The sequence below is a fragment of the Staurois parvus genome, unplaced genomic scaffold, assembly GCF_062004578.1.
Source record: "Staurois parvus isolate SC_StPar_1 unplaced genomic scaffold, SC_StPar_1.0 ptg000287l, whole genome shotgun sequence".
NCBI classification, from domain to species: domain Eukaryota; kingdom Metazoa; phylum Chordata; class Amphibia; order Anura; family Ranidae; genus Staurois; species Staurois parvus.
The window spans coordinates 20,640,876-20,651,127 of record NW_028318083.1 but is presented as its reverse complement, the minus strand read 5'-3'; the positions used below and the strand labels follow the sequence as shown (position 1 = coordinate 20,651,127).

The window sequence follows — 10,252 nt, the reverse complement described above, 5'->3', positions numbered from 1 at the left end:
GGTGTCCTCCCAGGACCACACCCTCCACGTGCCCCCTGGGGCATGTACTGCGCGATCTGTGATTGCTGTGTCCTTCGAACACAGCTGATCACATAACTAAGGAAGGTGCCAATCACAGCCACTTTTACCATGTGACCAGCTGCGTCCAATCACAGCTGATCACAGGGTAGGTAGGAAATGCCGTTATCAGCAGTCCTCTCCTGACTCTGACAGCACGTGAGGAGCGGAGAGCCGGTAAGTGGCATTTCGCAGGGGGACATCTACACTCATCATCAGGGCACTGATCATCAGTGTCCTGGTGATCAGTGTAGCCCATCAGTGCGGCCAATAGTGCCCATCAGTACCCATGTGTGCTGGTAATCAGTGCCCATCAGTTGAATCAGTGCCACCTAACAGTGCCCATCAGTGCTGCTTATCAGTGCCCAGTGCCGCCTATCAGTGCCCAATGCTGCCTAACAGTGCCCATCAGTGAAGGAGAAAATTTACTTATTTACAAAACATTACAACATAAGCGAAGAAAAACTTTTTTTTTTAATTTTTTGGTCTTTTTTTGTTTGTTTAGCAAAAAATAAAAACCCCAGTGGTGATAAAATACCACCAAAAGAAAGCTCTATTTGTTTAAAAAAAAATGCTGAAAATTTAGTTTGGGTACAGCATTGCAAGACCACACAATTGTTATTCAAAATATGAGAGCTGAAAATTCAAAGCTGAAACTTGGTCTGGGCAGGAAGGGGGTAAAAGTGCCCGGTAGGCAAGTGGTTAAGTCCGCAGCTACAGTATTTGTAGCTGATGACTTTAATTTTTTTGGTGGGGGAGACTGGAGCTCCTCTTTAAGTATTTAAAAAAAAAAAAAATCATTCAATGCTATGCGTTTTATAGGTCAGTTGAAATTATACTGTATATGGCAAAATGAATAACCATATACAAATACACTATATTACCAAAAGTATTGGGACACCCCTCCAAATCATTGGATTCAGGTGTTCTAATCACCTCCATGGCCACAGGTGTATAAAATCAAGCGCCTAGGCATGTAGACTGCTTCTGTAAACATTTGTGAAAGAATGGGTCGCTGTCAGGAGCTCAGTGAATTCAAGCGTGGTACCGTGATAGGTTGCCACCTGTACAATAAGTCCATCAGTGAAATTTCCTTGCTACTAAATATTCCACAGTCAACTGTTAGTGGTATCAACAACAAAGTGGAAGCAACTGGGAACAGCAACTCAGCCACGAAGTGGTAGGTCACGTAAAATGACAGAGCGGGGTTACCTTACATTGCCAAGTGAAATGCAAAGTGTCGGATGCAATGGTGTAAAGCACGCCGCCACTGGACTCTGGAGCAGTGGAGATGTGTTCTCTGGAGTAACGAATCACACTTCTCTGTCTCACAATCTCATGGACATGTGTGGGTTTGGTGGTTGCCAGGAGAACAGTACTTGCCTGACTGCATTGTGTCAAGTGCAATGTTTGGTGGAGGGGGGATTATGGTGTGGGATTGTTATTCAGGGGTTGGCTTGGCCCCTTAGTTCCAGTGAAAGGAACTCTTAAGGCGTCAGCATACCAAGACATTTTTTACAATTTCGTGTTGCCAACTTTGTGGAAACAGTTTGGGGATGGCCCCTTCCTGTTCCAACATGACTGCGCACCAGTGCACAAAGCAAGGTCCAAAAAGACATAAATGAGCGAGTTTGGGTTGGAAGAACTTGACTGGCCTGCACAGTCCTGACCTCAACCTGAAAGAACACCTTTTGAATGAATTAGAGTGGAGACTGTGAGCCAGGCCTTCTTGTCCAACATCTGTTCCTGACCTCACAAATGCTCTTCTGGAAGAATGGTCAAACATTCCCATAGACACACTACTAAACCTTGTGGACAGCCTTCCCAGAAAAGTTGAAGCTGTTATAGCTGTAAAGGGTGGGCCAACTCAATATTGAACCCTATGGACTAAGATTGGGATGCCATTAAAGTTCATCTGCGTGTAAAGGCAGGCGTCCCAATACTTTTGGCAATATAACGTACTGTACATCACTTAATAGTGGAAATTCTAAACAAAAATGAAAACACTTAGTAGCACTATACTCGCCTTCACTCCAGTGATGCAATGTCTACAGGCTCCCTCGATGGTGCTGACATCTTCTACCCAGTTCCATTTGGGATCTTGATTGTTTGGCCTTGGATGATGTAACTCATATGCATAATCGCGGTAGTTCATTCATGCCAACACCCAGCAGAAAGACTGAAGATTGTAAACATGATGATTAGAAGCGTTTTTTAAATTTGTTTTTCAAACAGCTGTAGGTAAGCCAGCCGTACACTTTCAGAATGTTAGCCAATACCTGAAGAATCAGCCAATATTGTAATTGTGGATGGCTCTGTTGGGAACCCCCACTCGACAAAAGTAGATTTTTCAGTCGACTTTTGTAGATGGAACTGGTCTGAAATATTTAGCCGAACAGTGATTGCAACCCATCAGATGAAAGCACTGTGCAGGTATTTAGCAGCAAAATACAATAGCCAACATCTGTAATTCCTCCATCTATACCAATTAGCATGGATGTGGAATCAATTAATTTGTGTGTGGCCAGTTTTGCACTTTTTAGGCAAGCCATAAATGTTTCATTTTTTTTTTCGTTTAACCAGTAGGTTGAACGAATAGAATGAACCGGTTCTCCCATCCAGACATTGTTGTGGATGGGGGAACCCATCTCTCTGAGCTATTGTATTCCGACAGCAGGATCCACTGATACAATGGTCAGAGTTGTTGGCTATAGCCAGCAGCACTGATCATTCAGGGAAAAACCTGACAGGCTGGCTGTACACAAGTCAATTGATTGATGGACTTGTGTACAACCAGCTAGACTGTACATGGATTGAAATTCAGCTGGTTCCTGCTGAACTGGCCAAATTTTGATCCATGTGTGGCCGGTTTTACCCTGTTGAAGTCATAGAATTATATAAAATGTCAAACAATATATTACCAGCCTCTGTTTGCTGTTACAGGGTCTATACAGTATATATGATGGTGCAAACCAATAGGTACTAGAGTCTGACCTAGTGCTGTCACTAATCTACAAATTTATATGAAGAAAAAGGTATCCAAATGAATTTCCAAGTTAAAATCAATGTCATAAACCAGATGGGGGGATACACAGGACTATAGGAGATAAAAAGGAGAGGGACTTGTGCTGAGCTTTCAACATCTCATTAGTGCTTGGATGGTAGCATACTGTAGATTCTTGTTTCTTCATGACAAATTTCGAATAGAATAGGCCAGGATCTGTGGTATGAAATTTTATTCATCAAGGAAAAGTACACAGTAATTGGCACAGGAAAAATCTAATACTGGTTTAATGAAGTGGAAATTTTCCTCAGGCTTATATCCCTGATATGTATTACAAACCTGAATTCCCATGTGCCCTCTCTCAGGAGACATTTGTCTTCTGGGGGAAATGAAACACCATCTGGGTACATACAGTGTCACAAATAATTATCTATTGACTGTAGTTATATATTTGGACTCTTTTCCAATTGTGCAAATCCACAATTTCTGCCCGATGGCACTCGGCCATATTGCTAAGTATTGAATGAAACCCTCAGTAGACAGCAGTACAACATTTCCCTTGTAATCTAAGCAAACTCTTGCACTGCTGGAACAGTACATAGACAGATCTGCCTGCCTAGGGAGATTCACTTGTCACCACTGGCTCCTTTCTACATAGCCGACTTTATTTCAAACACTCATATCCTCATAAAATGACCCCAATACACAATCGTTTGTGTAAATCATTAAAGGGAACCTTTGCATGGTATGTGAGCAGGTGTTTGGACTTTAGGGATGTATTAGTACAGGCTAGCTTTTGTTCCCAGAAAACACCAAGACGCTGCTCATGCTGTGTGCGAATCGCTTTCATCGCTAACATCAGAATGGGCTTTAATAATATGGCTAACATTTGGAAGTACAGAGTCCACATGGACGTCCTCGTCATCTGATTGGATAACTGGTGACTCCTCTCCGTCTTCACTGTTTTCCTGACTGGCTGAATCAGTGCATGTAGAGGACAGCGAGGACAGTTTCTGTCGAAGCTCTGCTTGGCTGGGGACCTGAAGAGTGATTTCATTGCGGCAGGAATCAAAATCAGGGCCTTCAACATGAGGAGAGAGCACAAAAGAGGGGTTGTTAGAAAACATATTTATAAGGTGGAATTAAAGTCAGTTATAATTCTGTAGGTAATGGCTCATTCACAATGCCTGTGCACGAAAACACTCAGGGGTTTATTTACTAAAGAGTCCAAAATCCGGTGCACGTCTGCAAAGAAACCAATCAGCTTCCAGGTTTTATTGCCAAAGCCTAACTAAACAAGCTGAAGTTAGAAGCTGATTGGCTACCATGCACAGCTGCACCAGATTCTGAGTGCTCCAATTTTAGTAAATCTCCCCATCAGTTTCCATCTTGTACTGTAGCAATGTATAAATGTACAATAAAGATCTCCTACAGTATATGTACCAGTCATATACAGGAAGCTCGCTGATAATTTGAAGACCCTGAAATAAGCAGGGTATATATACAAGGACCAAAAATTGTCAGAAACCAGCCAACTTTCAGTCCGTGTGTACTGCTGACTGTTCAACAGAAGCCGGTTTAACGATCAACTTCAGTTGGAAAACCAGCGTTTGATCAGCACTTTCAGCCAATGGTTCCGGTGCTGATCTGTGTATTCTGATGGGGAGAGTCCCCGCTGTCAGAATGAAAAGACACAGAGGAAGAGATCCCTGCATCCACATTGTTTTTGTTGATGCCGGGAAATCTGTCAGATTTTTAAGTTCAACATTTTGGTTGTATAAAAAAATGCCACCCTTTTTCTTTCCCCCCTTCCCCCCACCCATGGATTTCTTGATAAAAAGTGTAAGTACAGAATGGTCTTTTCCATCTGGGTCTGATGTATTTCACATTACATGTCTAATGACAGACACCTTCATGGCATAAAGTTCTCATTCTAATTTACTTGCTGCAGGTGCTCAGCTGTCGGTGAAGAATGTGTCAAGTGAGGTTTTAACAAGCTTTCCTATGGCCCAGAGCAGGATTATTTGTGATAACATTATCCAGTGTATTTACTGTAATATATTGCTAAAGAACAACTGTAGTCTACAAAAAGATGCATGGTTGCAATGCAGTCAATGAGCTATAAAACTTTGAACAAACATACAGTGGGGATCGAAAGTTTGGGCACCCCAGCTAAAAATTTGTATTAATGTGCATAAAGAAGCCAAGGAAAGATGGAAAAATCTCCAAAAGGCATCAAATTACAGATTAGACATTCTTATAATATGTCAACAAAAGTTAGATTTTATTTCCATCATTTACACTTTCAAAATAACAGAAAACAAAAAAATGGCGTCTGCAAAAGTTTGGGCACCCTGCAGAATTTATAGCATGCACTGCCCCCTTTGCAAAGCTGAGACCTGCCAGTGTCATGGATTGTTCTCAATCATCGTCTGGGAAGACCAGGTGATGTCAATCTCAAAGGTTTTAAATGCCCAGACTCATCTGACCTTGCCCCAACAATCAGCACCATGGGTTCTTCTAAGCAGTTGTCTAGAAAACTAAAACTGAAACTGAAAATAGTTGACGCTCACAAAGCTGGAGAAGGCTATAAGAAGATAGCAAAGCGTTTTCAGATGTCAATATCCTCTGTTTGGAATGTAATTAAGAAATGGCAGTCATCAGGAACAGTGGAAGTTAAAGCAACATCTGGAAGACCAAGAAAAATATCAGACAGAACAGCTCGCAGGATTGTGAGAAAAACAATTCAAAACCCACGTTTGACTGCACGATCCCTCCAGAAAGATCTGGCAGACACTGGAGTTGTGGTACACTATTCCACTATAAAGAGATACTTGTACAAATATGGTCTTCATGGAAGAGTCATCAGAAGAAAACCTCTTCTACGTCTTCACCACAAAAATCATCGTTTGAACTTTGCAAATGAACATATAGACAAGCCTAATGCATTTTGGAAACAAGTTCTGTGGACCGATGAGGTTAAAATTGAACTTTTTGGTCGGAATGAGCAAAGGTACGTTTGGAGAAGAAGGGGCACAGAATTTAATGAAAAGAACCTCTGTCCAACTGTTAAGCATGGGGTTGGATCAATCAAGCTTTGGGGTTGTGTTGCAGCCAGTGGCACAGGGAACATCTCATGAGTAGAAGGAAAAATGGATTCAATAAAATTTCAGCAAATTTTGGATGGTAACTTGATGCCATCTGTGAAAAAGCTGAAGGTAAAGAGAGGATGGCTTCTACAAATGGATAATGATCCTAAACACACCTCGAAATCCACGGGGGATTACATCAAGAGGCGTAAACTGAAGGTTTTGCCATGGCCTTCACAATCTCCTGACCTCAACATAATTGAAAATCTATGGATAGACCTTAAAAGAGCAGTGCGTGACAGAAAGCCCAGAAATCTCAAAGAACTGGAAGACTTTTGTAAGGAAGAATGGGCAAAGATACCTCAAACAAGAATTGAAAGACTCTTGGCTGGCTACAAAAAGCGTTTACAAGCTGTGATACTTGCCAAAGGGGGCAGTACAAGATATTAACTCTGCAGGGTGCCCAAACTTTTGCAGACGCCATTTTTTTGTTTTCTGTTATTTTGAAAGTGTAAATGATGGAAATAAAATCTAACTTTTGTTGACATATTATAAGAATGTCTAATCTGTAATTTGATGCCTTTTGGAGATTTTTCCATCTTTCCTTGGCTTCTTTATGCACATTAATACAAATTTTTAGCTGGGGTGCCCAAACTTTCGATCCCCACTGTATATATCTGTTTATAAGAGAAATTCTTGTTCAAACCTTAGAGCAGCCCCATTACATTCAGGGTCATTGTTCTGAATGTCATCCTCACAGACAGCTAAACACACCTCTGGTGTCACTCTGCCATGAGACTTTGGCTCTGTGCAGACACTAATAAATAGGAGGTCAGTTAGTGATATCTGGAGGAACACTGGGGTTGCACAGAACACTGGCGGAGATGGACTGTCTTAGAGTGTACTTCCTTGCCCCTTTACTATAGCAGATAGCGCTTACTCTGCTTACAGACTAAGTTCACATATGTGCGGGTAGTGCCACTACGGATCTGCACAAAAATCTGTGCACCTGCACCACCCACACAAAAGAATGCGGACCCCCGGGCAGGTGCCAATAATTCTAATGATGGGTGTATTCCAATCTGGAGGAGCAGGGACTCTGAGGCAGACTGAATTTGCATACAGACCAGACAGAGAACACACAAATGTGATGGTGATAGCAGAAAAGAAAAAAGATGGAAGAAAAGTGTTAAAGTATGTACACAAAGACAAGAATAGGAGGGTGGACTTTTAATATGTTTAAAATTACATTTTACTTAACACAACAGAAGAAGGGTGTTCACAGTTATAATTCCATATTTTATAACCTAATTTTAAGAGTCATTTTACACTCCTAGTTTTTATTCTGCCATTCCGTTGAATAACTTTCTAATATTTTTATAATAATTACACCATGTGGTAGGTTGTTTTAACTGAGTGATTTCAACACCAACTGGAAGTGGAAAACAGTAGCTCTCTATTCGACACATTTCCTAGAAAAAGAATTCTGCTCCTTGGGAGCACAACTGAAGTGATATTCTATAATAAAACATACATTATAAACAGCACACATGTAAGGTCTGATATGAGAACGAAATCTTATATGAGTCTCAGGTGTACTGCATGTTTGTGGTTACACCCCTACTATGGATTGACAGCATACAGTTGCAAGAAAAAGTATGTGAACCCCTTGGGATTACGTGGAGTTTTGCATGAATTGGGCATAAAATGTGCTCTGAATGTCATCTAAGTCACAACAATAGAAGAACACAGTCTGCTGAACATAATACTACACAAACATTGGATGTTGCCATGGTTTAATTGCACATAACATATAAACATTCACAGTGCAGGGAGGAAAAAGTATGTGAACCTTTGGACTTAATAAGTGGTTGACCCTCCTTTGGCAGCAATAACCTCAACCAAACGTTTCCTGTAGTTGCAGATCAGACCTGCACAACGATCTGGAGTAATTTTGGACCACTCCTCTTCACAAAACTGTTTCAGTGTAGCAATATTCTTGGGATGTCTGGTGTGAATTGCTCTCTTAAGGTCATGCCACAGCATTTCAATCGGGTTGAGGTCAGGACTCTGACTGGGCCACTCCAGAAGGCGTATTCTGTGCTGTTGCAGCCATTGTTTTGTTGAATTAATTGTATGCTTTGGGTCATTGTCCTGTTGCATCACCCATCCTCTGCGGAGCTTCAGTTGGCGGACAGATGGTCGTACGTTTTCCTGCAAAATGTCTTGATAAACTCTGGAATTCATTTTCCCATCAATGACAACAATCCGTCCAGGCCCTGAGGCAGCAAAGCAGCTCCAAACCATGAAGTTCCCTCCGCCATGTTTTACAGTGGGGATGAGGTTTTGATGTTGGTGTGCTGTGTCTTTTTTTCTCCACACATAGTGTTGTGTGTTCTTCCCAAACAACTCAATCTTGGTTTCATCTGTCCACAGTATATTTTGCCAGTAGTGCTGTGGAACATCCAGGTGCTCTTTTGCAAACTTCAAACGTGCTGCAAAATTCTTTTTGGACAGCAATGGCTTCATCCGTGGTGTCCTCTAATGTACTCCATTCTTGTTTAATGTTTTCCTTATTGTAGATGTGTCAATAAAAATGTTAGCATGTGCCAGAGATTTCTGTAGGTCTTTAGCTGACACTCTGGGATTCTTCTTTACCTCATGCAGCATTCTGCGCTGTGCTCTTGCAGTCATTTTTACAGGACGACCACGCCTAGGGAGAGTAGCAAGAATGCTAAACTTTCTCCATTTGTAGACAGTCTGTCTTACCGTGGACACATGAACATCAAGGCTTTTGGAGATACTTTTGTAACCCTTTCCAGCTTCATGCAAGTCAACAATTCTTGATCGTAGGTCTTCTGAGAGCTCTTTTCTGCGAGGCATGGTTCACATCAGACAGTGCTTCTCGAAACCAGTAAACCCAAAACAGGTGTGTGTCTTTTAAGGGCAGGACAGCTGTCAGCAACACATCCAATATCATCACACTGATTGGAGTCAAGGTTGGCTCACTCCTGGCTCCAATTAGCTCTGGGAGAAGTCATTAAGCTAGGGCTTCACATACTTTTTCCTCCCTGCACTGTGAATGTTTACATGTTATGTGCAATTACACCATAGCAAAGTCTAATGTTTGTGTAGTATTATGTTCAGCAGACTGTGTTCTTCTATTGTTGTGACTTAGATGACGTTCAGAGCACATTTTATGCCCAATTCATGCAAAACTCCACGTAATCCCAAGGGGTTCACATACTTTTTCTTGCAACTGTACGCCACCAGGACACTGCCCCATGATATCCTTTGCCATTCACTACCATAGTAAGTGTGCGGCTTTGGTTTCTACGTATGCACACTGCAGGACCTAGGTCATGGCAGTACTGTTTGGTTATGGGCTAAGTATTTCCTATCATAAATTTAATTTACATGGGTGCCAGACCTGTTTTGTTTTAGATTCGGGGGGATTGGTCCATCTATTTATTAATCTATTATTTTAAGAACTGCCATACTTTTGGGTGCTCCATCTGATGTCTGGCTGTTATTGGGTGATAATTCGAGCGAATAATTTATGAAATCAGAATAGGATACTACATATCCTAAAGAGACAGCAAACAATCTATAATCACATATATTATATATATATATATATATATATATATATATATATATATGTGCAAAACGTTTATTACATTTTTTACCCTCCCTCATTGCTGCCTGGCCTTCTTTTGACCAAACATTTACAATTTTGATGATTTTGGAATTTTCTTGTATGATTAACTTATTTTAAAGTAATCACCTTTTGTTGCTTTGCAGCCTGAAATAAAGATAAACACAGTTTTTGTTTTATCAAGCTATAGTTACTCAGTACAACTGATAACATCCAAGTGAAAGATATAACACCAACATGTCAGAATTGTTTTTTTTTAATTCAAAAACAGAATAACTGAGTTGGAAAAAGAATCACCCCCTTGTGATTTTGCATTTTGTGGAACCACCTTTTGCTTTAGTTACAACCTTTAGCCTGTTGGGATATGTCTCTACTAACTTTGCACATCTAGACTTTGCAATATTTGCCCACTCTTCTTTACAGAACTGCTCAAGTTCAGTTAAA

General features: G+C 41.0%; 1 protein-coding gene across 1 annotated transcript in view; it reads right to left on the bottom strand.

Moving 5' to 3' along the window:
- Positions 1-3,278: 3,278 nt before the first annotated feature.
- DTNBP1 (dystrobrevin binding protein 1) overlaps positions 3,279-10,252 on the bottom strand; it is a 179,409-nt gene continuing 172,435 nt past the window's right edge. The window contains exon 10 of the mRNA XM_089682293.1: positions 3,279-4,142. Within this exon, the coding sequence (XP_089538419.1) occupies positions 3,886-4,142 (257 nt within the window). The 3' untranslated portion in view covers positions 3,279-3,885. The remainder of the gene's footprint in view (positions 4,143-10,252) is intronic.